Genomic DNA, 27520 nt, shown 5'->3' with positions numbered 1-27520 from the left:
AGCTCTGCTTAAGCAGTGGTGTTTGTCATGAGCCAGCCTGTGCCCTGGCAGCCAGGGATTCCACCAGCATCCTGGCCTGTACCAGCACCAGTGCGGCAGCAGGGCCAGGGCAGAGACTGTGCCCCTGCGCAGGGCACTGGTGAGGCCGCACCTCGAGTCCTGTGTTCAGTTCTGGGCCCCTCACTACAAGAGAGACATTGAGGTGGTGGAGCAGGGCCAGAGAAGGGAACAGAGCTGGTGCACAAGTGATGGGGAAGGGCTGAGGGACCTGGGGGGGTTCAGTCTGGAGAAGAGAAGGTTCAGGGGGGACCTGATGGCTCCTTACAACCGCCTGACAGGAGGATGGAGCCAGGAGGGGGCTGGTCCCTGCTCCCAAGTGACAGGACAAGGGGAAACGGCCTCAAGCTGCGCCAGGGGAGGTTCGGTTGGAGACTGGAACAACGTCTTCACACAGCGGGGTCGTCAAGCACTGGAACAGGCTGCCCAGTGATGGAACCACCACCCATGGAGGTGTTTGCGCTGTGCGGATGTGGTGCTGGGTGCCACGGATTGATGCTGGCCGTGGCACCGGTTGCACTGCGGGCTCTAAGGCTCTTTCCAGCCGCGCTCACTGTACTGTCGCCTCCACGACTCCATGATCACACAGCCCCAAGACGACGACCAGTGCGCAGGCGCAGGCCCGTACCACTGCAGGCCGGGGCGGGGGGAAGGCGGCGCGGCGCGGCCCACACAAAGGCGGCGGTTGGGGGGGGAGCAGTGCGCCTGCGCGGTGCGCGGCTCCCCGGCAGCCAGGCGGGTCCCGGCCGCGCGCTAGGCCGCGGCGCAGCCGGGGGCTCGCGTAGATGTGCAGCCCGGGGAGGGAGCCGCCTGGGCCGGCCCCGGCGGGGGACCTGCCGCCCGAGTGGGAGACGGACGACGAGCGTATGGCCTTCCTGTTCTCGGCCTTTAAGCAGAGCCGCGAGGTGAACAGCACCGAGTGGGACAGTAAGATGGCTTTCTGGGTCGGGCTGGTGCTGGCCCGCGGCCGCCGCCGGGGAGCGGTGCGGACCTGCCTGCGAGAGCTGCAGCACGGCTTCGAGCGGCGCGGCAGCCTCCCGCTCGGCCTCGGCACCGTCCTCCGGGAGCTCCTCAGGTACCGGCGGCGGGCAGGCCGCGGAGGGGTCTCTGTGAGGGGAATGGTGCTTTGAGCCATGGATGTGGGCAAGGAGAGCTCCGTGTCGTGCCAGAAGGAAGATGCCGGCTGTGTGCACGGCAGGGAGAGCGGTGGGGGGTGCTGGGTGAACGGGGGGTGCAGGGGCACATGAGGAAAAGCGTGGTGCTGTTCTTGGAGGAGAGCACAGAGAGGCCCGGGGGAATATGGGGTTATATTGTGTGTGTGATAGGGAATTTGGGAGCTCTGTGCAAGGAAAAGCACGGACAGGGAGTTAGAGCTCACCCTGGGGTTCACAGAGGTGCAGGGGGAGCGCAGGGCATCCCAAGGGAATACCGTGGTGTAGGTGCAGGGGTAGCTTTGTGTTCAGTTGAGTTACATTCCCTAAAGCGGTTGTTGCGATGCACACAGCTGCATGTGGGGATGTGGTGAGTGATGGTGTTTGCAACCAAGGGCTCTGTAGTGTGAAACGAGAGCCCGGGGCTGGTACCCTGGAAAGATCCAAGAGCAGCAGGAGACAGGTGAGACTGTAACATGAACCCCAGGCCTGTGGGTATGAGACAAGCTATGTGTGCAGTTTAATGCCCCACTGAAATACCCCCAGGTGTCCAGCGGAGCCTCCCATTGATTTCCTTCTTTGCTTATCAGTTTCAAGTCAGAAACCTGGGAGAAACTTTGGAAACTGGAAAATGGTAAACAAAAGACCCTTGTGTCCAGGGGAAGTGGGGAGGCAGGGAGACCTCTGTGCACTTTCATACCCAGTAGTAACACCTCGCGCTTCAGCTGGAACCTGGTGTTGGGAAACGCCACCAGCACCGTGGATGTACAAAGCACAGAGTAGTGTTTCAGTCCATAGTTCTCTGTGCTGGTGGAAGGGTGTAGAATGACAGTATTCAGTTCTGCATGCGTGTCTCTCCTCCAGACGTGGCAAGATGCAGAGGGAGTCAGACTTCATGGCCAGTGTAGACAGCAGCTGGATCTCCTGGGGTGTGGGAGTCTTCATTTTGAAGCCCCTGAAGTGGACTCTCTCTAGCGTGCTGGGTGACAGTAAGATACCTGAAGAAGAAGAAGTTCTGATTTATGTGGAGCTGCTTCAGGTGAGTGTTGTTGGGAGCCTGCTTGAGATCGTGCATCTCCAGAGACATCATGACTCAGTTTGTGCACTAGGGAGGAAAGATCAGCATGGAACAGATCTTCCTTTGTACTCCTTAGGTGGCTAAAGGTGGATGGGATAACTCAGGGCTAAGAAATAGTTCATATCTACAGATTTTCCTTGAAACATAATGGCTGCGCACTGGCTTCTAAGAAACAGGAGGGGCAGGCTTGCTTGTCGAGGGGAGCCAGGAGTGTGCTGTGAGGCTCAGGTTTGAGTCTGGGCAAGTGTGGTACACGAGAGGAGCTTGCATGTTGAGTGCCACCCGTTGCAGGGACACACAGGTGATGCAGCAGTTGCTGTCACGGCAGCGTATCACCGAGTGCAGCTTGCAGGAGGGTTATTAAAGGTCGCTTTTGCCTCTGAGCTTTCAGCCCTTGGATCCTGTCAAAGCCCCTTTCCTTTGGCACATTGTTAGTGGTAGAGCTGTGGGTTGCGTTCTGTAACTCATTGACTGACTTGAGCAGAGTGTGTGTCCCTCTTTGTGTTGCTGTGCCTTAGCCCCAAGACTTGCTGCTGTTGCATGCAAGTAACATTTAAGTGAGTGGGACCAGCAGAAATGTGAGAACTCTTTGGCTGGGTTCCTTTATTTGTAGGTACTCTGATAGCAGACAGTGCCTTCCCTCTGCAGTGGGTATTCCACAGCTCTTTCAGAAGGGATGTGCACGGGAGAGGAGGGAAAACGTTTTAGAAGCCACAAGCCTTGATGTGGAGTCTGGAGCTGTTTCAATGGTCTGAAGTGGATCAATAACTCTCACTTGAAATGGGGAAAACTTTTTCCTCTGCTTATGTCCAAATGATGCAAAATGACTTGGTGAGCTCAACTCTAGTGTGGGTTAATGGCTTTAAGCTGAAACAGGAGAGCCTAAGATGAGATCTTAGGCAGAAGCTCTTCCCTGTGAGGGTGCTGAGGTGCTGGCACAGGGTGCCCAGAGAAGCTGTGGCTGCCCCATCCCTGGCAGTGTTCAAGGCCAGGTTGGACACAGGAGCTTGGAGCAAGCTGCTCTAGTGGAAGGTGTCCCTGCCCATGGCAGGGGTTGGAGCTGGAGGAGCTTTAAGGTCCCTTCAACCACAAACCATTCCAGGATTCTATGATTAAAGAAAAGCTTCTGTTGGTTTTAAACAGGGGGTGGGAGGTGGGATTTCGAGACGTGCCGAGGAAGCCAAGGCACTGCCTGTGTGGTTCCTGTGTTACTCCATCCGTCGCATTTGCACGGGGAAAGTGAGTGGTGTGGTTCTGATTCTCATGAAAACGCGCTGTTTTTTCATCCCATTAATGGTGATATTTGAAAGCATTGCAGCTGCTTCTGATTGTTGATGTACAACTCGCTCTGTGAGTCTGTCTGGCTCAGAATGTGTCTGGCTTTTCACCTTCAGTGCGTAGGAGGAAGCAGGTGTGGATTTGCAGTTGTTGTGAGAGGAGGCAGAGTGCTGTGTACACTCACAGCCCGCTCTGCTGCTTCCTTCCAGGAGAAGGCAGAGGAAGTTTATCGCCTCTATCAGAACTCTGCACTTTCTTCTCACCCCGTTGTTGCCCTCTCGGAGCTGCGTTCCCTCTGTGCCAGTGTTTGTCCGGATGAAAGGACGTTCTACTTGCTGCTTCTCCAGCTGCAAAAGGAAAAGAGGGTCACGATCCTGGAACAGAATGGAGAGAAGGTACAGGGTAAAGGTGACTGCTTTCGGGTGGTATAATCCCTGTCTTGCATTTCATCTGGCTGGGAAGAATACCTTATTGGATCAATGTGGGTGTTCTTCATTTGGGAAAGTAAATTCTGAGGGCTCCAACATTGTAACCTGGTTATAGATGAGACTAAATCTTCAGTCTTGCACAACAGGTTCTTAAACATTTATGCTGTTACTAGCTAGCTAATGGGCAGGTACTGTAGTTGTCTACCTGCAGGTTGACTGTCCCTAGCTACCCAAATTCAAATCATTCCACACCACTAGAATCACTGTTCTGCTTTCTATGAGAAGGGTTTCCTGTCTGTCAGGACCTGCAGAGATACAGTCTTGTCTCTAAGATGGCACTTTTCCCTGTGATGCCGCACTGTGCAGTTCAATACTGAAGTGCTTGGAAGTGTGACACTGCCATACGCTGGTCAGTGCACCAGGGCAGCTTTAGGGTGTTCCAGTAAAGCTTTCTGTTTTCACACTGATGTTACTTGATCCTGGCTAGTTCAATATTTGATTATACAGTGATTGATACGTCCTCATCACTATTACGAGGCTTAAACTGAGGGTAAAAACATCTTCTCTTTCACCAGAGTTGGAGTATATCTAGTGCAGGCACAGACTGTGAAGACAAGTGACTCGAGTGTGTGGTTTTCTCCCTTTAGATAGTGAAGTTTGCCCGAGGGCTTCATGCCAAAGTCTCCCCGATGAATGATGTGGACATTGGAGTTTATCAGTTGATGCAGAGTGAACAGCTGCTGTCACAGAAGGTGGAGTCCCTTTCCCAGGAAGCAGAGAAGTAATTTGGGGAAGGGTGGTGGGAAGAACTTCTGTGTGATGTGGAACTTTGAATTCCGGTGACTTACTTAGAATGAAACCGTTTCTGAAGGTGCAGGCTTCTTCCTGTTCTGTAAACACAGTAGTCACAGTCATGTGAATGGGCAGGTTTTCCAGTCTTTGTTCCTTATCCCCATAAAAACAACGCGCAGTGAATGGATGCCTGAAACTTTTGCAAAGGTTTGGAATGAATTCAAGGACAACTGCTGAGGAGCAACAATGGGTTAAGGGTGGCAGTGTCTGAAATGCACTGTTGCTCAGTTGTCTTTGGGTTAGAGCAAAGCAGTGAGGATGATTGCTGATTTGTAAAATAGCTACTGCTTGCAAAGAACTGAGCTTCTTTTCCTTCATACGTCTGTACAGGTGTAAAGAGGATGCCCGGAGTGCTTGTAGAGCTGGGAAGAAACAATTGGTAAGTCACATTCTACTTGGAACTACAAGTGCCTTGGAGCTGGTCCATAACTGCAGATAATGGCCAGGGTGAGAAATTGTATGCTTGATCTTAGGTGTGTTGAAGTGAGGTTCCTGAGGCTAAAGGTCTCCTTAAGGTGAAGATAAGAATGTATTTGTCCAGAGTGAGGTGGTGAAGCGAAATGGAAGCATCCAACTCTTAAAACCAGCTGTTGTGTGTGTGCTTTGCTGCAGAGGGCTTTCTGGTTTTGATTCCTTCACACTTTCTTTGGCTGCTGCCTGATTGGTGATCCCAGGCTATGTCTCCCATGTCCCCAGGCACTGAGATGTTTGAAGTCCAAACGAAGGACAGAGAGGCGCATTGAAGAGCTTCACTCCAAGCTGGATGCAGTGCAGGGGATCTTGGACAGGATTTACGCCTCCCAAACTGACCAGATGGTAGTGTGTTCATATTGTCATGTGCTTCTTGCTCTAGCCCTGCTCTTCCCATTGTGTGTTGCTTTACCTGCTTGTCAGAGCTCATGTCTGAGGGGTGGGTGCAGGCTGGCTGATGAGACTTGATTCTCTGCTCTAGGAGACAGCAGATCTGCTGTTGGGGTATTGCTCTAAATGGCTTAATTTTCTACTTGGATGCTAATGCTTCTCTAAGGTCCTGCTTGGATACCAGGTGTTGAGAGAAGGTGGTGTTTGTTCTTAGCATTGTACATCTTTCTCCTTTTTATGGATTTTTAAAGGTATTTAATGCCTATCAGGCTGGTGTGGGAGCTCTGAAACTGTCAATGAAGGATGTTACTGTGGAGAAGGCAGAAAACCTGGTGGATCAGATACAAGAGGTACTGACATGAGAGCTTATCTAGATAAATAAGTGGTGTGTAGATGTACACAGCAAGCTTGCCCAGCTACTAATGTTGAGGCTGTTTGGTTTCTGTCCCATATGTCACCAGAGAAAACTTAATCCTGATCTTTTTAGATCAGCAAGCAGAGGTCTTCAGATAACTGGCTTTATATATTTGCATTTATTGCTAGCCAGTAATCACAGCTTCCCTGAAATCTGTGCATTTTATGTGTTCTTTTGGTTAGAGCATTGCACAAGCTCCCAGCTTTCCTAGAAAACGTTCAGCAGGATGTATTGAAATGAAATACAAGCTGGAATGCAACTGTGCATGAAAACAGGGTCTTAAAACTGCCTAATCCATAATCTTCTGCAGTTCAGGATGGGAAAGGAGATGGGATTGTTACAAATTGAAATGAAGAGACCAATCTGTCTGCATAAGCTGGTGTAAAAAGCAGGAAAGGATTACTTCTTTGAGCAACTTCAGCTCTGTGTACTTGGAGTGACTCTGCCTTTAACTCAACTTTGGGACTTTAGTTTGTGTTTTGTTACCTACTTTTGACACAAGTGGCTGCAGTAAGACATAAGATGAGGTTTTATTCAATATCAAACACTGTGTTTTTCCTCAGCTTTGTGATACTCAAGATGAAGTAGCCCAGACTCTGGCTGGAGTGGGGATCAATGGTCTAGGTATGTGCTGGGCTCTTTATGCTTTGCTCGTCTTCTCTTGCCACTGCTGGCCCTTTGTGCTGCTTCCTTTCCCTGCTCCCTCCCAACATATAAGTATTCCTTCCTGGAAGGATAATTGCTCACTGAAATACCAAAGCTGTTGCTACTGGTGGCTTGAGAGGGGATGAGAACTGACAGTGAATTGTCTCCTCTGGCAGTGGGTATTTTTGCATCTCCAGATCCTTGTAGTCTCTTAAGTGCTGGTGGCTTTCAGTTCAGAGTTGTGTCTTGTTGATTTAGCTCTATTTTTAGACTGGCTACTGCTTTGTTTTATAAGAGAAAATCTTGTTCCTCTGGCCTGTGTGTTGCTGCAGTTTGTTTGTCTCTGCTGAAACACAGTCTGTGCTATGAAGGTGCTGCTTAATTCTTTGTGGAACTGAATGTTTCCTTTAATCAGCAGAGATGGACACTGAAGAGCTTGAGAAGGAGCTGGACAGTCTTCTGCAGGACTCAACTAAGGAGCCTGTGGATCTGCCTCCTGTTCCCCAGAAGGTGCTGAATCCACCCATTTCTGATGCTGAGCTGGAAGCTGAGCTGGAGAAGCTCTCTCTGTCTGATGGAGGTATGAATGTCAGCAAGTTGTGTTAGCTAACTGCTATCAGCCTTACAAAACCAAAGAGGTCCAGAACTGAAGTCTGAGCCAGAATCCTTCCTACTTCCAGTTACAGGGTTGAAAGGAAGCTCTCCTGTATCCCTGCTCAGTGATGACTTTCACTACCAGCCTTGGTCTCTTTGCTAGGAGTTCTGCCTGGCCAAGCACACAGCATCTTTTCTGTCTCACAGTATTTATTATGTCCTATGTTATAGGTACGATGTCTGCTAGAACCACTACTAATCTAGTCTTTATTTAGGAACAGTCTTTATTTAGGAACAGTGAGTGACCAGAGCTTAAGGGTTGTGCAGTGAGTTTTCCATAGACCTGTCTTGGACAGGGATAAATAGGTTTTAATTTTCCTTTCAGGAATCAGTTAATGAACAGTTGCACAGGACTGTCCATACAGTTTTCTTCCTATTTGGGCACATGACATTCCCAAGTTTCAGAGCAGAAGAATGCTCAGCATCCCATATCAAACAAAACCCATGAGTTTCCAAGAGAACACAATTGAATACTGAAGCACTGAGGCTCTCTGAGATTGTATTTGTTAGTTATAGAGGTGGTTGATGTAGTTCATCTTACTGATGAAAACTGGTCTCTTTCTGTTGTGATTGTCTTTATAGATGTGGCACAAAAGACTCCCTCTACTTCATCTGAACCCAAAACAGCTCTGGGACTGAATCTCTAAAGACCCAACAGCATCCTGTTGCTGCAGTGTGAGAAGTTGTCTTAAGGTTCCTTAACTAATGACTAGAACTTCTGGGGAGAGGAGTAACACTCTCCTGTTCTTCATGGATATCACTTTGCTCAGCAACAGGATCTCCTGCCATGACAATCCACTCTGGAACTGGCCCCAGCTGGTGTTTGTCATCTCTGTGCCAACATCTGCGCTGGTCTCAATTTGACTTGTGATCCCAAGTCACTGCAACATCCAGTCTTCCCTCTGGGAATGCCCTTCACTATTCAGCCCAGCGAAAACAAACTCTTCTATGTCCATAACAGTGCTCGTTTTTCATTTTCCCTTTGCTGTGGCTGATGTTGAGAACCTGAGTTGCAGCAGTATTGCAGTTGCTCAACATTTGGCTGTTTGTGTGGTTGTTTAAAACACTTGGCACCTAAGTGCTGTCCTTGCCATAAGTTACCTGCAACAAGCTTACACACCCGTTGGTAGTTCTATCCCTCCCTGTCTGTATTTTGCACGGTCGTGGGCAACTAGACACTGTAAGTGTTTAATTGTAGGAGATTTTGTTGCTGCTCTAGAGGGCAGCAATTGCAAGCACAAGACAAAAAGAATTCCTCTTTCTGTAATGACATTAAGGCCTTAAAAGGGAGACCTGCAAAAGATCTGTAGCTGAAGGCGGTCCTGACGCTGCCGGTTGGGACACAGGCTCGTGGGCACTGCAATACAACTTGCTGCTCACTCTTACTTGAAATCTGAGCTATTTTTGTATCTCCCCTGCTTGCAAAACTTGCTGGGAGCTGCAGGGTGATCTTTGAGCTCTCATATTGAGTGAGTTGGGATGGGAGGAGAAGGGATGCATCATTTTCCCTTTCCATGAGGCCAGTTTCCTACAACAGCCTTGTCTTTGCCTTCAGTCTTGATGTTGCTATTCCACGAGATTATAGATGACCAGAAAGCCCCAAACCAAAACCCTGGCAGTGTTTCTAATGCAAACCCACCTGAGCACAGCAGCTGAAGACGTTTTTAGAGGCTTTCTTTACCCATCAGAAATGAAATGCTCATCTTTTGCAGGTCACTTTTTTATTACATGTATGCACAGGGGAGAGCAGAAAGCCGGATCCTGAACATGGAGAAGTGAATTCTTTTAGGAGAGGAACGTGCTAGAAACTGGGCTTTCTGTGCACAGAGCCTGTGTGTGGCAGGGGAGGGACCAGCTCCATGTTGGTGTGTAACCAGTCCTCCCTGCCCCTCTCCCTGACTCGGAATGTATTCCCATATTCCCATCACCATTTCTCTGCTGCTTCCTGCACCAAGCTCTGTTGCTCGAGCCATGTGGATGGCAGGTTGGGTGAACAGTAAAGGAGGGCTGGAGTTCCCATGCCCATTACTGGTGACCCAGCTTTAGTCCCAGAGGGCAAGGGAAGCAATTCCAGGTGTCACTATGGTACTGTGTTCTCTCTTGCCTTCGTTGTTGCTTTGTTGGTGAGTGGACTCCTGCCACAGGAGGTGTGCTGGAACAGTTCACCCAGGCTGCACATGGAATTACGTGAAATGACTTGAAGCTTTGTAAGTAAATGGGAGAAAAACCACTGTGTTTTCTGCCTACGTGTAATAAAAGGGAAGGGAGGAAACATAGTCCCTTGTGGTGCCTCCTTTTCTTTCCCTGTGCCACAGGTCACTGCGTGTTAGTGCTGTTCCAGCTGTGCTGCTGCATCGATAAAACTTGTGTGCTGACAGTAAACAGGCAGATTCTTGGGCTGCTTTGTCACAACCCAAGCTGTTTAACTGCTCTAGTGCACTTTGACTGCCTCCAGTCTTTTCTCTGCCTTTAAAAAGGCCCAGCAATTCCTATGTGGAAGAAGTTGTCTGTGCTGGGTTTGGGGTTGTACAGCCTTTGTGTTCAGTATCATTTGGGAAAGGGTCACTTCCTTTTCTTTGCTTCAGCTCATCTTGTTCCACCATTGTGCAGCTAACAAAGGTGCAGCTTCAAGGCTCACATGGCTGCAGGGAGCCCGCAGATCTGCCTGCCCCTCATTTCTCCCCTGCTATCACCTGTACCTTCCCTGGAAGGGAAGCTCCAAGTGATTCCTCTAGGAACAAATGCTCTCCTGTCATTCTGTGCTGCATCTGGCTGAGGCAGCCCTTCTGGAAGAGGCTTTGAAGAGTTAAACCCAAGCAGCTGCTGCTTTAGATGAAGTGGCTGGCAATTTTCTCCCTTTGATGCGAAGTGGGGAATGTAATCAAGATGGCTGAATGGAGAATGGGAAGGATATTTTGGTGCGACAGCAGGGAAGGGAAATCGAGGGCAGCTTCTCGCTGGGTGAGGAAATGAAATATGAAAACCTAGAGCTGAATTGTCACCAAACTGGAATCTTCTCCTATTTGAGTGCTGGTTAAAATAGGACTTTACTTGAGTCTCAGCAAAAATAGCAGCTGCTTATGTGAGGAAATGGAGCAACAGTTTAGTGATAGAAGGCAGCAAACAGTGCTCTCGGTAGAGATCACAGCCAGCCGGTGGGAGGGGTTAACCTGGGAACAGCAGGGACTGCCTGGGGTCTGGTTGAGGAGCTGTGTTTTGGCTGCCTCTGACAGCAGAGTTAATGGGTCCTGTCTTCATTAGGTGTGTTCCGAAATGCCCAGAAACTGGGTAGTGGCTTGGATCCCTTCCCATCTGCTTGCTCCTGCCAACGCAGCTTCCAATGCCTGCTTCAGCGTGAGTTGTGCGCGAGGGCGAGAGCCTTTCTGAGGTGTTTTTAAGCCCCTAAGGAGGAAGAAAGCTCCTTGTATCTCCAGGAATGATTTCCTGGAACGCCTCCTGGCTTAGCATGTGCATCCTAAGTGTGCCATGAGCTCCCACTCCAAGCCTCTGCCGTGGCCTAATGCCATAGGACAGATTACTTGCCATTGTTGCTCTCTCTTGAGCAATGAAGACATCCTCTTTGTGTCCTGCAACTTAGATGTGGAAACTCTTTGTTCCTAATATAGGGAATATGTGGAAAAATGCCCTTTGAGGTGCAGAGGACAGTGCACTGCTCTGGGCAATGAGAGAGCCCTCTTCTGATGTAACTCTGGTAAGGATTACAGAAGGGAGGGAGCTGGCCTGACACAAAGACCCAAGTGAGGGTGCTGAGCCATGAGCCGGTGGCTGGTGCCATCTAGCTGCTCCTCCCGGCATAGGCACTTGGCAGGAGAAGGCTGCAGACGGTGGAACTAATGAGGCTTAATGAAACAAAGCCTTCGAAGTCACTGCTGTGACACGCTGGCACCGAGCTCCTGTAACCTGCCACAAAGCGAGCGTGCTGTTTGCTTCGGGAATAAGCTGCTTGGTGCTGTGTCTTCAAGGGAAGAATTGCTCTCTTGTTTGGAAGTTGTTCTTGGGCAGCTCCTGCTCGCTGTGGGCTTGTGCAAAGCCTGGGGTGCAAGGTCAGGGTAATTAAATCTCAGTGCAGCTGAGCTGCCTCTGTGGAGCTTGGCTGCTGCTTGCTTCAGAAGTGCTGTTGGGGCAGGCAGGGGTCATCACGATCCACTCCAGTAACTACCAGTGTGGTGTGAACTCATGCTCAGCTGCCTGCTTGTGCCTTCAGTTTGATTTGGAAAGCTGCTGCTGCTCTGTCCCATCTTGGCTGGTTTTCCAGCAAGGCATTTCCCAAAAGCAGGTCCCCATTGAGCAGAGTCAGTTCTGGTGGAAACTTGTTTCCTGGAAGAGTTTGCTGACATTTCTCAATCAAAGGAGCCCCTTTGCGGCCAGGAAGCTTGGGACAGGGGGAACAACTGATGTAGGGTCATACATGTGAGCTGTGACTCAGTGAATTTAGGTGTCTGTTATTGAGAGCTCAAGCACACTGAATTTCCTGCTGATTTGCATTGAAGAGCCTCAAATCCCACTTGAATGTTTGTTATTTTACCCCTTCAATCCTATCGCCTAATTCCTGAGCAACTTCCCCTGTCAGCTGCAGCCTCCCACTGCCATCGTCTTGGCTTGCAGCGGATGGACCTGGTGTGAAATCCAGAGGCACAGCGGGATGAGCAGAGAGCAGAGCAGCCTGATCTCTGCGCAGAGAAGGTCCGGACGTCTGCAAGAGCAGAGAGAGCTCTGATTCCCTCTTGCGTCTGGCAGCAAGTCCCAGTGCGGAAGGGATTGACTGGGCTCCTGTAGCAGGCACCACATCAACAGTGGATGAGGAGCTGCTGAGGGAGAAGAGGGAGGAAGGCTTGATGCAATGCAGGAGGTGAGTGCCAGCCCTCTGCGAGCTGCGAGGAGAGCAAAGTGGGGTGGCAAGAGGGGAAAATCGCTGTCATCAGCAGACGGGGAAAGCGGTGAGAGCTGCAGGCACTTCTGGTGCTATGAGAGCTGGAAGGATTGCTGGTGCTGCTTCTGAGCAGGGAAAAGGGGTTTTGGGTGCTGATGGGGACTTGAAGAGCTGTGGAACCTCTCGAGGGACTTGAAACAAAGGGGAACCCATGGATGGTTTTTACTCCTCCACAGAAGGAGGGGGGCAGGATGTGATCAATGGCACCAGCAGCAGGAAGAGCTGGGTGGAGGAAAGCAGCTCCAAGTTGTCCTTCCGTGTGGTGGCAGCCACCTTGCTTTCCCTTCTCATCCTCTCCACGCTCCTGGGCAATGCCCTGGTGTGTGTGGCCGTGGTGAAGTTCAGACACTTGCGCTCTAAGGTCACCAATTTCTTCGTCATCTCCTTGGCGGTGTCCGACCTCTTTGTGGCTGTCCTGGTGATGCCCTGGAAGGCTGCCACCGAGGTGGTGGGGTTCTGGCCTTTTGGGGCTTTCTGTGATGTTTGGGTGGCTTTTGACATCATGTGCTCCACAGCCTCGATCCTCAACTTGTGCATCATCAGCGTGGACCGGTACTGGGCCATTTCCAACCCCTTCCGCTATGAGAGGAGAATGACGCAGCGCGTGGCTTCCATCATGATCGCGCTTGCTTGGCTGCTGTCCCTCTTGATCTCTTTCATCCCCGTGCAGCTGAAGTGGCACAAGGATTGGGAGCTCCTTACCCAACAGGACCCAGGTTTTAACATCACGGGGGAGGAGGAGAACTGTGATTTCAGCCTCAACAGGACTTACGCCATCTCGTCTTCTCTCATCAGCTTCTACATCCCTGTTGCCATCATGCTGGTGACGTACACCCGCATCTTCCGCATCGCCCGGCGGCAGATCCGCAGCATCTCCTCCCTGGAGAGGGCAGTGGAACATGCCCAAAGCTGCCACAGCAGCAGCTGCCCTCACGAAGCTTCCCTGAAGAACTCCTTCAAGAAGGAGACCAAGGTCCTCAAAACCCTCTCCATCATCATGGGTGTCTTTGTCTTCTGCTGGCTGCCCTTCTTCGTGCTCAACTGCATGGTGCCCTTCTGTGATCCTGACGTGCATGAGCCCAGAGAGCTGCCTTGTGTCAGCGAGACCGTCTTCGACATCTTTGTCTGGTTTGGGTGGGCCAACTCTTCCCTCAATCCTATCATCTACGCCTTCAACGCAGACTTCAGGAGAGCTTTTGCAACCCTCTTGGGCTGTGGCTGCCTTTGCCCCAGCAATGCGGTGGAGACAGTGAACTTCAGCAATGAGCTGGTCTCCTACCACCACGACACCACGTACCAGAAGGAAGTGGTGACCCTCAGTTACCACCAGCTTCTCCCCCACGTTGCTCTGCACATGGAGAGCAATGAGCTGTCGTTTGGCAGGGCTTCTCAGGCCTCTGAGCCTTCTCCCACCAGCAGCCCTGCAGTGATGCACGTGGAGTGTGAAGTGGCTGTCTCACTGGAGAAGATCACCCCTTTCACCAGCAACGTGTTCAATTGAGACAGGGCTGGGAAAAGGGTGGTGGGATGGCCTCGAGGAGGGATGGAACCAGGGACTGTTGCACTTGCCTGTTTTCTGAGGACTTTGTGGATAATGTGAGTATTGCATTCTCTGGGCAAGAGCCCTGGCTGCTCAACAGGCACAAGCCAAAGGCAACTGCTCACGTGGGACAGTGCTGCAAAGCAGCCTTTAGTGAGGGAAACCCAGGTTTGTGGTGGGCTTTGCAGGAAGGAGGTGATGGCTTTGCTGGGATAACGCTCTTGGGCTCTCCTCTGACTGTGTCTCTTGCTCAGGTAAATCATCCTGCAGGTCTGGACAGGAACGCAGCCACCTCTCCTGGAGCCCTGAGGCTGTGCATGGTAGCGGCTTGTCCTGAGCGTGTTGCAGGGAAGGACTGGGTGTGTAAAGGCCCCTGGAGCAGGAGCCAGCCTCTCTAAGCTGGGACACGCACAGCTGAGGGGTGCATGAACATAAACTGAGGTTTAGCCCTAGGATGTTGGACCTTTTGCTTTGGGGATGAGAGTGTCTGAGCCCTTCAGACTGTGAGGGTAGAGAAGAAAATGAGATGTTAGAGCAAGAACATTGCTGTTCTGGTTTCTGTGCCCTCATCAGTCGGGTCCTCCTGCTTTTCCTGGACTGTTTCTTCCCTTTTTCACTCTAAATCTTCCCCTTTCCCTCTAATTCCCTTCCTCCCCCATTTCATTACGGATCCTTCCCCACTGCCTCCCTTGCTGGCCCATTTCAATAGTAAGAATGGCTTCTTAAGCAGCACTCTGTGCTCACCTGTACTCTTTAATGAGCCTCTCCTGCACATTGGGAGCTTGTGTTTGCTTAGCTGGGGGCAGAAACAGCAACTGAGCAGCCCCCAGCATCTCCCTGCAGGCTGCTTGCCTTGGGAGAGGGGTTTTGCTCCGTGCCTGGTGAAACACCGCAGCAGCAAGTGGCACGTCTGTGTTGTCTTGAAGCCGAGACATCTTTAGCTCCCTGCACAGCAGAAAGGCCTCTCCCCCTCCCTGCAAATGTTAACAGAGAAATCAGCAAGGGGTAATTACAGAGTGAGGGTAATTATTAACTGGAGCCCAGTTACAGTCAAGTTACAGCACAATCAGTGTGGGAGGGGAGCAGAGCTCGCTGCATCTCCAAGGTCAATGCTTGGATTTCACTTGGGAAGCACCAGGAGGACTGAACTCCATGTACAACCATCTCCCCATGCAGCAGGGGTGGCTGGCTGGCAGAACCAAGGCAAGCTCTGCGAGTGTGGTAAATCCCAGCTCAGGAAAGGAGTTCAGAGGAGGGGACGATCGTCTGGCATGGTCCTGGGAGATCCAATGCAATTCCATTTGCATGTTCCTGCAATACATGCATGTCCCTCACTAAAGGCAGGGTGTTGTAGCATATATGCTGTGGTTGGGCTTTACTTCAGGGCTCCTTTCTTGGTGCATAGAGGGGGTCAGGCTGAAGATGCAGCTTTTCCCAGTGTCCTGGTTGCCCTGGGTTTGATGTTTGCTGATGCTCATCTTGTGGCGAAGTTCTGGAGCTTTATCCGTGCCTGCTTGTAGGGACTGGAGTAGGGCTCGGTGTATCACTGTTATCTGTCATGGGTTGCAGGGCTGAACCTGCAAAGGCAAAGGAGAGGGTGATGTGATCCTTCTTTTTTGTCCAGTTATTGTCTTCGTTAACTTCTAGCTTATGGACCAGGTCTCTGCCCAGCACAGACATTCCTGTGGTCAGGCTGGGAAATGGCAACAGCTCCAAACTAGTGTAACTGTGGCTTGCTTTGGCAAAAATACCCCTTGTTTACCTGGCTTCAGAATGGGTTTCTTTAGTTCCTGCTGTGGGTTTCCTGCACTGTCCTCCCCTGCAGTTCCACCAGGAAGCATCCTCCTCCCATCCTAAAGCCATACAGTACTGCTCCATCGCTGCAAATGAATTCCTACCTGGGACTGCTCCTGGAGCCAGGACTATGAGTCAGGACCCATGCATGTGGGTGCAGCTCTGCTCCTGCCCTGTAAGCCCAGGTAAGGCAGTTCACTTTCTGGAGCTCTGGTTTGGTCATGGGTGAAGGGAGGGCAGCACCCAGCAGGCAGGGTGTGAAGAGGGATGGCTTTCGGCAGGGTGAGCAGAGCTGTCAGTGCTGAGCAGGCCAGGGAATTCCAGCCTGGTTTGGGTTGGAAGGGACCTTAAAGCTCCTCCAGCTCCAACCCCTGCCACAGGCAGGGACCCCTTCCACTGGAGCAGCTTGCTCCAAGCCCCTGTGTCCAACCTGGCCTTGAACACTGCCAGGGGTGGGGCAGCCACAGCTTCTCTGGGCACCCTGTGCCAGCGCCTCAGCACCCTCCCAGGGAAGAGCTTCTGCCTAAGAGCTCATCTCAGTCTCCCCTTGGGCAGGTTAAAGCCATTCCCCTTGGCCTGTCCCTACAGGCCCTTGTCCAAAGCCCCTGTCCCGTGTATTCTGGTGGGCAGCGTGGGGCAGGGGATGGCTGCTTCCCTTGAAGTGATGTTTCAGGTTTGGGAGGAATGGGTTTAGTGGAGAAAGGTGGAAATAGTGTGTATGGGGAGGGGGCAATGGGAGGTGGCTGCTGCAGGCTGCTGCCTTGCCTGATTTTGCTTCCAAATTGAGATCATCAACTGCTCCTCGCATCAGGCAGAGGCGAGGGCTGGCCTTGCAGGAAGGAGCTCCAGGCGCAGGGGTCAAGCCTGGCTGAGGGTCTCCAGATGCCTGGAGGAGCCTGGCAGAAGCTCTTGTGAAATCACAGCCCTGCCTTTCCCAATCTATATGATAATTCCCAGCCATCAGCCGGCTGACGGGGAAGAGGCAGGAGGGATTAACCCTGCCGAGGAGGAGGCTGTGAGAGCTCAAAGACACCCAGGGAAGGCGGTTGGTCAAAGTGATGCTCCCCTTGTCTCTATTCTGTGCCATGGTTGAACTTCTGGAGACCTTTCCTCTTGCAGCAGCTGTCACCTGGGGCAAAAGGTGCCCCCAGGACCTGTGCATTAACTTATTAAGGTGAAACCACACTTAGAAACGATGAGCACCTGTGAGGCTCATTGGCTTCACCTGAAACAAGCCCAAAGTGCTCTTTATTCCCCGCCCAGAGCTCCAGCTCTTGGCATCATTTGGACTCATTTAGTGCTTTGTGCTGCTGTGTGCCCAAGAAAGGAGAGGAAATGGCTCAAAACTGGGAATTTTGGCTGGAAGAACCTTTGTGATGAGGGAAAAAGGTGAGTATTACCCAGAGAAAGGAACAGAGCTGGTGCAGGGCCTGGAGCACAAGTGATGGGGAAGGGCTGAGGGACCTGGGGGGTTCAGCCTGGAGAAGAGAAGGCTCTGGAGGGACCTTATTGTTCCTTACAACTGCCTGACAGGAGGATGGAGCCAGGAGGGGCTGGGCTCTGCTCCCAAGGAACAAGGGACAAGAGGAAACGGCCTCAAGGTGCATCGGGGAAGGTTTAGATGGAGCTGAGGAACAATTCCTTCCGCAAAGGGTGCTCAGGCATTGGAACAGGCTGCCCGGTGATGGAACCACCACCCATGGAGGTGTTTGAGCTGTGTGGATGTGGTGCTGGGTGCTGTGGGTTAGTGCTGGGGCACGGCTGCACCTGATGATCCAGGCCTTTTCCAGCCTGGTTGATCCAGGGATTCCTCCTGGGGCGATGGGTAAAGCACCACGAGGAGCTCAGCGCTGCCCCAGCACTGGAGCCATCCCGGCTGTCGGCTGCTCCATGGGCTCACTGCTGGGGATGGGGCGAGTGGTGAAGGTTGGGGTTAGATTTGGGGTGAAGGCGGGGACTTGGGGTGGTTTGGGTATTTTGAGGGTGGTTTAGGGGTATTTTGGGGATGTTTTAGAGTGGTTTTAGGGGTATTTTGGGGGTGTTTTAGGATGCCTTCGGGTGTCCATCGTTTGCGGGTACCCCCCCGTATCCGCGCACCGCGGAGGGGCGGGGTCTGCCGGGGGGCGGGGCCGGGCCTGGCGCATGCGCAGCGCCGGTAGCTGCCGTTGGGACCGGGCCTGGCGGTGAGCGGCGGGGATGGGGGGTCGGGAAATGGGGGTTCAGGGGGTGCTGGGGGGCAATGGGGGCTCGGAGCAGGAGAGGGGGTGAGGAAAGAGGGAGGTGCGGGGGAAAGCAGCGCGGGGGTGGGGGAAACGGGGAACCGAGCGGCTGAGGGGGTGTCCGGGAGTGCCTGGGGCCTTGAGGGGTGCCGGGGGACCGGAGCGGGGTGCACAGGGAAAGGGGTAACGTGCAAAGAGCAGCTCTGTGCTGGGGTGCATGGGGAAGGGGCACAGCGGGGTGCCGGGGGTGCACAGCCGTGATGGGGGGGCTCACAGCTGTGTTTAGGGGTGCACAGGGATGTCGAGAGGAGCAGGGTGTCTTGGTTCGGGTCAGGGCTGCACCAGGGTCCATGCATGCAGCTGCAGGGGAGGTCCGCAGCGTGTGGGGCACCCCGGGGTGCTGCTGTGGGTGCCTCCATGCGCCCCTGTCCCCCCCAGACCCGCTGCCACGCTGGCGCTGCGCTGCATGGATGGGGTTTTCCTCTCGCCCAACGAGGATGAGTTCGTGGGCAGGATCACGGAGGAGCTGGAGCGCTTCGTGCTGCAGGGGCAGCTCCACAGGTGGGTGTTGGGCCGTGGGTGCAGGGGTGACCCTCTCCTGCACCCCTGGGTGGTGACACAGGGCACTGCACACACAGCACTGCACACACAGCAGCACGTGGGGACTCTTGTCTCCTGTTTTACATCGGTTCTCTGCCTGTGGGGTTTGAAGCCCGACTGCAGGGTCCAGCCTGGCTCGGAGCATCCCTGCAGGCCAAGGATCACCAGAGAGCTGTGGCCTGTGCCCTTCTCCATTAAGGGCACATTATACACCATTATACACCATTCATTATACACCTTCAAAGCAGCGTCAACCCTTGCCACAGGTAGGGACACCTTCAATTAGAGCAGCTTGCTCCAAGCCCCTGTGTCCAACCTGGCCTTGAACACTGCCAGGGATGGGGCAGCCATTGTGGGATGCTGAGGAAAGGAACTGAAGTTGTAAGAATGTGACTAAATGCAATGAAGTCAAATGGGGTCTGTATTCATCCAGTCATGTTCATAGTTCATGGTTTCTGGAGTGCATTCATACTGGGCGGAATGGGACCAGGAGCTTGTGCTGGTGATCTCCCACCATTCCCAGCATGGACACAGGCAGCACTGGGATCCCCAGGCAAAGGCTGGGTGCTCCCACTGCTGTATGCAAAGCAAGCTCATGTAGACATCTGGGATGAGGAGGGGGTTTGGGCTCTTTAATATCAGAATGTCCTGCTTGGCTTTTGGGCTTGGATTTAAGCCCTACTCTGGGAATGACCTGGGAAGAGGGATAGATAAATCCTTCCTATGTGCCTGTCCTTTGCCTTCCTACAAGTTGCTGATGCCCTGGATCCCCTCTCTCCTTTCAGCGTGCTCCTATTCCCTCCCCTGTCCAGCCGCCTCAGGTACCTGATCCATCGAACTGTGGACAGCATGGATCTGTTGAGCAGCTTTTCAGTGGGAGAAGGCTGGAGGAGGAGGACGGTGATCTGCCACTCGGCTGTAAGGTGCAGTAGCTCTCTCGGTGCTTCTCTTTCCATGGGCACGGGGTTTGTTTGAGCTTACAAGCACAAAGTGTGTGTATGGTGCCTGTCTTCAAAGAGGGGGTGTCTGATGGCATCTTCCAGTCATTGAGGAAGCAGAGGCTCTTCTGCACAAGAATAGCACAAGTGTGATAAGGAGTGGCTGAGGGACCTAGGCAGGTTTAGTCTGGAGAAGATAAGGTTCGGGGGAGAGCTTACTGCTTTCTACAACTGTCTGAGTGCCATGGGTTAGTGGTGGCCTTGGCAGTGCTGGACTGGATGATCTTGAAGGTCTTTTCCAACCCAGCTGATTCCGTGATTCTTTTTCCCTGTCTTCTGACTTGCCATGGACGTGATGCTTTCCCTCCTCTCTTTTACGTGCACCGCGTTACTTGGCTTCCTCTGCTCACCTCTTGCTGTTCTCTTGTTCCCAGGCTGCCCACTGAAACCAGCGACCAAAAACCCAGCACCAACCCCCCGAGACCAGCCCGGGCTCCGCAGCCGTGGGGCCGGGGGAGCCGAGGGGGGCGGCTGCGGCACCCCGGGGACGTGCATGGGGACAACCCTCGAGCCTCCGTGGGCTCCGGCAGGATCAGGAGGCCGCCCAGGAAGAAGCCGGATAAAGCCCTGTATGTGCCTAAGGCCATGCGCAAGAGGGAGGAATGGGGCGAGCAGGAGAACCCGGTGGCTGCTGGGAGGGATGCAGCACAGGAGGAAGAGAGCTGCCCCAAAGAGACTGCCCAGGAGGAGCTGGGCAGGTGTGAAGGAAGCTCAGGTGATGTCTCCTTGGCCTTTGGTGAGCAGGAGGAGCCTGGTGAAGGGTGTGTTCCAGGAGATAATAATGCTGAGTGTCCCCCATGTTGTAGGGATGTCCCATTGTTACAGAGCAACAAGGATTTCTCTGGGCAGGAAGGTCAGGATAAAGACTGTTCAGATTCCCTTTCTTCTGTACACAATAAACCCCCAACTGAAGCAGAAGAGCAAGATTTGAGCTGTGACAACACTGTTACACCAGAAGGTACCAAAATCCTGTGCCAAGTGCAAGCTGAAGACCAAAGCAGCTGGAATGCCGGTGTATTGGAGCGTGCCAAAACCTCCTCCTTTACAGCCAGTAACTGTGGTGCAGACCCAGCTGAAGCAGAGTCAAGTGCAGGGTCACGGATGCTGGAAAACCAGGATGAGAGCCACACCACTGCCAAGGGCCTGGAGAGCAGCAGAATTGTGTCACTGCCTGAAGAACAGGGCAAGGACTTGAATGCTGGCACCGTGGAGGAAGGGAAGAGTTCTTCCAACTTGGAAAGCCAAGATGAGTGCGCCAGCGTTGCCCAGGTGGAGCAGACCCAGTGCCAGAACCCCACAGAAACCCCAGATGAGCCTCTCCCTGCAGCTGAGCCCGTGTGTGGTGCTGAGCCATCATCTTCTGAGGACCAGACTGAGCACGGGACAGATGGTCTGGTGCAGAACCGCAGCGGGAAGGAGTCCGTGGTGGAAGGGGAGGACAAGGAGGGATCGTGCTTAGCCGATGCTCTGTGGCATGAGCTGCACTTGCCTGCAGGTGACAGAGAGGAGAACGTGGCCATGTGCAGGAGGAGCAGCCTCGAGGACGACTGTACCACAGAGCTCTTGGCAGAGGTAGTGTTCCGCAACCCATGGGGAGCGACTGTGGGGAAAGGATGTGGCTGAGGCTGGGCCCCAGGGCATGGGAATAGTCCCTGTGCTGGGGCTGAACCTGGTGGCAGCAGCCACAGAAGTGGTTTGCAGGGACCGAGGTGGAACCTGGCGGGTTGTTCTTTGTGGTGAAACCTCATCTTTTTAATGGTTTTCTTCTTTAATCCCCTCAGATTGTGGGTTATTTAACTGTGAAGAGCATAAGCGTTGAGAAGATCAGTGTAGACTATTCCAGCTACAGGGATGCCCAGGTCAGCGAGGGGGATTTTGGCCACGTGACTGAAATCTATGACTTCTCCCCATCACTGAAGACAGAGGACCTGGTGGAAATGTTCTCCGACTTCCAGTGAGTATCTCTGAGAGCCTGAGCGCAGCAGGGGCATGAAGGGAACAGCCTTCACACTGGAATGAGACAGCCTGATGGAGCTGGAATCTTAGTTTCACCTTTGTGCCCTTGTGTCAGGCTCTTTCTGTGCCTTAAAGGACATTTCCTGCAGTTTATGTGTGATTTAAACCACAGCTGGTTCTTCAGGGCTCTCTCCTGGTTAGCTGCGTGCAGACTTGTTCGCACTTACTCCTACAGGCATCAATGAGGCTTCAGGTGCTTTCTAGGAGCATCTTGGTTCCTGCACTTGGGTGCCCGGATGAAATTACAATGAGATTACATGCTTGCAAAGACTTATGTAAGAAAAAGGGCTTGATTCTGCGGCTGGAGATCAGATTTAATATGTAAATCCAGGGAACAGAGCCTTGTGCCTGAGGGAGTGACGCTGCATCAGGAGTGGAACAAAGTTCAGCCCTGGTTAGTGATAAAGGTCCAGCCCTGAACTGGTTTGGTGTCTGCAGGAGGGTGTCTTCCTCCCACCACCATCCTCCTCCTTTCTTGCTATCCCTGGTGGATCAGATGGGAACTCTTCCCTCTGCAGATCCCTTAACACAGCCATAATTTATGTTTCAAATAAGCTCCTCTGTGTGTGTTTCCCCTCATGTGCTATTTCCATTTGCTGCGATGGAGCAATGCCTGCAATGGAGGTTGCTTTTGGCTGAGGGAAAAGGAGAGCTCTTGGGGGCAGCTGAGGGGGTAATTGCACATTGTGGCCTTGAAGGGGGCACACCTGATCTTCTGCTCCTTTCCTTCTCTTTCCCTTTGTGTCAAATAGGTGTAATGCTTTGAAAAGCACCACCTACCTGTGTGAAAACACTTCAGTCCTTGTGATAGCTCAAGGTGGTTGATGGGGTTTAGTGTGTGGGGAGCTTTTTTCTCTCATTAACCAATATCATTCCATTGTCTCTTCATTTCAGCGAGAGCGGGTTCAAAATCCAGTGGGTTGATGATACACACGCCCTGGGCATCTTCTCCAGCCTCTCCACAGGTAGAGTGACTTGGTTCATGTTCAACGGCACTATGGAGCTGCTGAGGTCTCTGATCATACACAGTGCCCCTGCACTGACCTGTGTTGAGTTGGTTTGCCAAGGGCAGTCGTGGTTCGTCGTGATGTTCTTCCCGCACGCTTCCAACTTGAAAGGCTTTTCCAGCTGGAGAAGCTGGAATTCTGTGGTGGGTGTGGAAATGCTGCTCTGCCAGAGCAGCAGGTTTGTAACTGGTTTGGATGGGCACCAGGGCACCTCTTGCATAGAGAGTGACTCATGCTGTGTTTCTAGTAATGAATCTGTGTTGCTGCTGCAGGTTTATTCCTCCTTTAACTCGGCAGAAAGTCCTGCCTGGGGTACAGTGAGCTCCTGGGGACCTCCTGAGCATGGTGGCATGCAGGGCAGCCACCAACCTTCCTGCCCAACCTGCCTTCTTGGGGACAAACACCCAAGCTCAGCTCTGAGCCATCCCAAGAGATGTTTCCATCCAGCAGGCCCAAAGCTTATGCTCTTTTCTTGGGATTTAGAATCACAGAGTGGTTTGTGTTGGAAGTGACCTTAAAGCTCATCCAGGGGAGAACTTCCTTGTAACTTCCTTCTTATTTAGCCTAATAATGTCAGAGTTGTCTTTGAAAACATGTCTATATTTTCATGGGACTCTCCCTGTGCTCCTGTAAGCCTGAGATGACCAGAATGAGCTTAGCACAAGGCTTGAAATAACACAGCAGCTGCTGGAGCTCAAATTATTCACTGTTATTATACCACGTACTGATTTTTACCATATTCAGTCTGCTGATTTCAACACTCTTTGTCCTTTGAAGCATCTCAAGCCCTGGGACGACGTTATCCTGCTTTAAAGATCCGACCATTGATCCATGCCACAAAGCAGTCCAAAATCAAGGCCCTTCAGCGACCAAGTAAGTCAATCTTGTCATTATTAGTAGTAGTATTTCTTGGTTTGCCAGCCTTTTACATCCTGAGTGGTCACCATGACATGTTAAATGGGGAAGTACATAATAAAGAGCTGTATTTCTTGGGGTTAGTTGGTGGTTTAGAGCCTCATTGGCACTGCAGGACATGGAGCTGTTGTGTGGAGTCTTTAGTAGAAGCCTGAAGGTGAATTTATATTTTTAACAGTGTTTGCAGCCAACTTGTATCCTATTCCTGGTAAAACTTCCTGCCTCAGCAATGCTGGTTGTGCCCATGTGCAGCAGCAAGGGTGGATGTGATGACAAGGATGAAATGGCAGCACAAGATGACATTATATCCTGCTTACAGGAAGGAGAGCTACAGCTATTACCTATGGGTGTGTGTTCAGTCCCTTTTCTTCTCCTGCTACGCAGGGACGGAAGCAAAATGCACCAAATCCTGTTGCTTTTTGTTCTCTCATCAGCTAAGTGGGCTGCTAGAACTCAGGCTGAGTCTTTCTTGTGATGTTTGCTTCTCTTATGGGAAGCTTGAAGTGAAGGGGTTGTGTGCAGCAGGGAGGTGAAGCTGTAGCTGTGAGCACAGGAAGACCAAAGCAATAACAGTGCCCTTTTCTGGCTGGTGTCATTTTATTCAGTATCAGGTGAAGGTAAAAGAATTGTTAAGCTTAGCCATTAACATTGGTTTATTTCTTTTATTGCCTTTTAAAATCATATTGTAATCAGTTATACTTGCCACAGTAAAGAAATGCCATGAACCTGGTAGCAGCAGAGACTTTGCTGAAGGTACAATGATGCTGTTACTTCTCCAGTACACTGCAGTTAAACAAGTTTCAGTATGAATGGGTTCAAGGGACACTGTTACAGTTGGAATTTCCTGAGTTTTAAAGACTGGTAGATTTCAGTGGCACATCAAAGGATGCAATTTGGGTTTACCACACTCCCCAGCATCTCTTTTCACTCCCACTTCCTGATTCTCGGTGCTGGAACACTTCTGAATCAGGTTATAAACTCCTGCTGGGGAACATCATCTGTAAACTCTTGTATTCAATTCCAATAGCAGTTATTTTCCAAACACAGATTTGGCTCTTTAGCTGACACTGTCTCTTATCTTTTAGTGTTTTCCTTTGTTCCTGTCAAGAAAGAGTGGCAAGTTTATTTCCCAAGCTTTGCGTTGCCCGTTTTGCTTTTTATTAAGTAAACCTCTGAGAAAGCCAAGCCTCATTACTGGCTGGATAATAGATTTGCACCCAGTTGCTGATAAATGAGTAGGAAACCACCAAATCCAGCCCACTGTGCCCTTGGCAAAGGTTTGGTGTATTCATTTCTTGGAAGGTGAGACTGGAGCCAAGCCAGGCATCTACCAGAAACTAGAAGTAAGTGGCCAAAGGGCTTTCCCAAAGCATCTGCTGTAGCCAAGTAGTCTTTAAGAAATGCAGATTTTTCTTCCCTTGCTGCATTGTTCGGTCTAAATTGAGCTCAAACACCCCCAAGTGTGGAGAAACTTGGTTCTATTTGGTTGGACTGTGTGGCTTCATTTTGTTTGCAGAGATGCTGAAGGTGGCCAGGAAGCTGTTCCTGAAAGCTAATAGGGAATGATTCTCTCTACCACTGCAGAAGAGCTGGAGCTTAGTTAGAGCCAAGCAGCTTTTGAACTGCCATTGGACTATCTTGAAGTATAAAGCAGGGAGGGGTATTTGCTAAAAGAAAAGGCAGTTTACTGGCTATGCATAGAATGATTGCTGTGCTCCTTCACTGAATGTGTAAAGGAACAAAGGAAATAGACATCAGCCCTTCTGTCTGCCAGGCCCCTGGGTTAGCCACCAGCCTGCTCCTGAACAAGCACTAACTTGATGGTTTCTCACCCATTTCTACCTAGAACTCCTTCACTTGGCAAAAGAGAGACCCCAGACAGACACGGCGGTGGCCAAGCGGCTGGTGACCCGTGCCTTGGGCTTGAAGCACAAGCAGCAGGAGGGCTCAGGCACCGACGTGCTCCTGCCAGAAAGCTTGGACCAGGAGGAATAAACCATCTCAGCTAAAACAAAAAGCTGTATAGATGAGCATGGCTGTGATATTAAACTGCATGCAGAACAGTGAGTTGTCATGGGGGTGTTCTCTTATGGACTAGCACCATTGTTTCTGAAGTTGGGAAGGGGAAAGTTTTACTACTAATGAGATCTTGCACTTGAAGCCAAACCCTGTGAGGGTTCTGTTAGCTCTTTGTTATGGAGAGCATGCTGCTGGACTCTGATTCAAAGCATCTGTTAACACTGGGGCACTTGCAGAAAGGGAGTCTGCATACAGTAAAGCCTGCTTTATGTTTAAAAAGCAGCCATTAGGTGAAGGGAATTGTACCTTGTTGGCCAAAACTGAGCTGTAAGCAAGAGCAGAGCATCTGCAGGGGTCAGAAAAAGCTGTTTAATGTTTACACTTTGTTGTAATGTTATTGTTAAAATAATATCCCATCAAAATGACAGGCATTGAATGCAAGTGAGGTTCAGGGATTTCCTTATTTGCATGGTGTTTAAAGAGCCTGTACTTGCTGCCTAGCACTGGTAGCAAGGCAAGTTGTACACTGATTAGGACACTTAGAACTTGACAGTTTTGATATTCCCAGAGCCTGGTGGTAGGAGATGCTGTGAGACACGTTGTGGTAGCAGCAACAGAGCATCCAACGCAGCTCAGGCTCTGCTTCTGCTACACAGTCCAGCACCTTGAGACCAAAATGGAGTTTTCCAGCTTACAGGAGGCTGGATGCCACCATCTGGGCAACTGGGTAAATAAATGACAGACATACTCTTGACAGGCATTAGCAAAAGTCCTTCTGCATTCTTTAAGCCTCACAACATCCCTGTGAGGTAGGTTTTTTGGGGAGCACGTGTTGGATGCAGCCAGTTTCAGTTCCCCTGTGGATTGAAATGGACAGCTTTAAGTATTCAGTGACTTATAGAAGTTTTTTGTATATATAGAGAAAAAACTTCAGTACCAGGGATTGTGACCAAGTCCCTAAACTTTCATGGAGTAGAAATAGACAAATGGCATGTCAAACGTGTTCTGGGTAAAAGGCTTTTATTCAAGTAGCTGTGTCTGCAGATCTGTAGCAACGTGTGGCCTCAAACAAACAGAGGAGCACACTTAGCACCATTGTGAATTTACCAAGTGTTCAAATCCTTTAAAGTCAACTTACACAGGTGGGTCTGTGACAGCACAGGTCCAGATCCCTGATGAGAAAAGCCATGAAGTTACCTCTGTAAGGTACAGTGATGATACAATGCCTTAACTAAATGCATCCTTTAAAGAACAGAATGAATATGCAGCTTAGAAGGTAATATTTAGATGTATGTAGAATCTATGGGGTGAAAAGCTTACTGTGTAATGGAAATTGTGTCCAGCGGATCATCGTTGGGTCTGCAGAGTCTTGGAGATGTTCCAAGGGAGGTGTAGCTTCATGGAGCCCTGATCCACTTGCAGAAGGAGTGTCCTGCATTAGCTGCTCCACATACGAGACTGTGTTGGGAGTTGATTGTTGAATACAAGAGTTTCACTGCAGTATTAAATGATGCTTTACACTGTTCTGCTCAGAAAAGCTGCTCCATTTCTTTCCTTTCCTGTATTCTTTGCTAAAATGAAGAAGTCCTGCCATGGGAGCGCTGAGGATTAGCTGCGGTCACGAAGCAGTGTCACCAGTGCGCCAACAGTGTGTTCAAGCTTGAGTCAAAGAGCTTAAAGATACCAAGATTAAGGCCTTGAGGAAAATGAATGGTAAAGACATATTTAGGTTGTTGGCACCTAAAGACAAATTGTGCTTGCTGCAGCCTGGACCTACATCTGTGAATAAAGATGGTGCTGCAAAGTGGAGGGAGAAGTCTTTGTGGCGAAGGTTGGAATGGTGAAGATACGGAGCCGAGTAGAGTCTAAAAGCCTGCTCCTAACTACCTGGGGTAGTTACAGGAGACACACGGTGGTCTGAGCACCTAAACTGGGGAGGAAGGCATCTGCAGGAAATAATTTACCTTGCTACTGCAGCGTTTGATTGTTTGCTTGATTTGTGTGTGTGCAGTGGTTCGGGAAACCTCGCTTCTTTAAATAGT

General features: G+C 51.1%; 2 protein-coding genes and 1 pseudogene across 8 annotated transcripts; all 3 read left to right on the top strand.

Annotated features, from left to right (window-relative positions):
* The first annotated feature begins 721 nt into the window (after positions 1–721).
* Positions 722–8548, top strand: CHMP7 (charged multivesicular body protein 7). Of its 2 annotated transcripts, none has more exons than XM_080634458.1 (10): positions 722–1132; positions 2073–2247; positions 3774–3959; positions 4640–4773; positions 5175–5223; positions 5541–5660; positions 5957–6055; positions 6684–6744; positions 7181–7345; positions 8002–8548. In XM_080634458.1, exons 1-10 carry the CDS (start codon positions 843–845, stop codon positions 8064–8066), a joined length of 1344 nt encoding a protein of 447 aa, XP_080490584.1. In that variant the 5' UTR covers positions 722–842; the 3' UTR covers positions 8067–8548. The 2 variants fall into 2 exon arrangements, with proteins under 2 accessions (XP_080490584.1, XP_080490585.1); XM_080634459.1 differs by having other exon boundaries at positions 725–1132; positions 7184–7345.
* Positions 8549–12385: 3837 nt separating this feature from the next.
* Positions 12386–15307, top strand: LOC308229972 (D(1) dopamine receptor pseudogene; annotated as a pseudogene). Its single transcript has one exon. The product of its transcript is annotated as a D(1) dopamine receptor pseudogene (transcript).
* Positions 15308–15740: 433 nt separating this feature from the next.
* On the top strand, positions 15741–25515 carry R3HCC1 (R3H domain and coiled-coil containing 1). Of its 5 annotated transcripts, XM_080634389.1 has the most exons (9): positions 15777–15889; positions 17238–17409; positions 18362–18484; positions 19309–19446; positions 19896–21093; positions 21303–21475; positions 22432–22502; positions 23322–23417; positions 25306–25515. In XM_080634389.1, the coding sequence occupies exons 3-9, from the start codon at positions 18390–18392 to the stop codon at positions 25452–25454; spliced, it is 1920 nt and encodes a 639-aa protein (XP_080490515.1). In that variant the 5' UTR covers positions 15777–15889; positions 17238–17409; positions 18362–18389; the 3' UTR covers positions 25455–25515. The 5 variants fall into 5 exon arrangements, with proteins under 5 accessions (XP_080490513.1, XP_080490512.1, XP_080490515.1 ...); XM_080634387.1 differs by lacking the exon at positions 17238–17409 and having other exon boundaries at positions 15741–15889; positions 19336–19446; XM_080634386.1 differs by lacking the exon at positions 17238–17409 and having other exon boundaries at positions 15741–15889.
* The last annotated feature ends 2005 nt before the right edge of the window (positions 25516–27520 follow it).

Source organism: Psittacula echo (assembly GCF_963264785.1).
Source record: "Psittacula echo genome assembly, chromosome: 25".
Taxonomy (NCBI): domain Eukaryota; kingdom Metazoa; phylum Chordata; class Aves; order Psittaciformes; family Psittacidae; genus Psittacula; species Psittacula echo.
The sequence above is the reverse complement of the archived record's forward strand: the minus strand, read 5'-3'. Positions and strand labels throughout refer to the sequence as shown.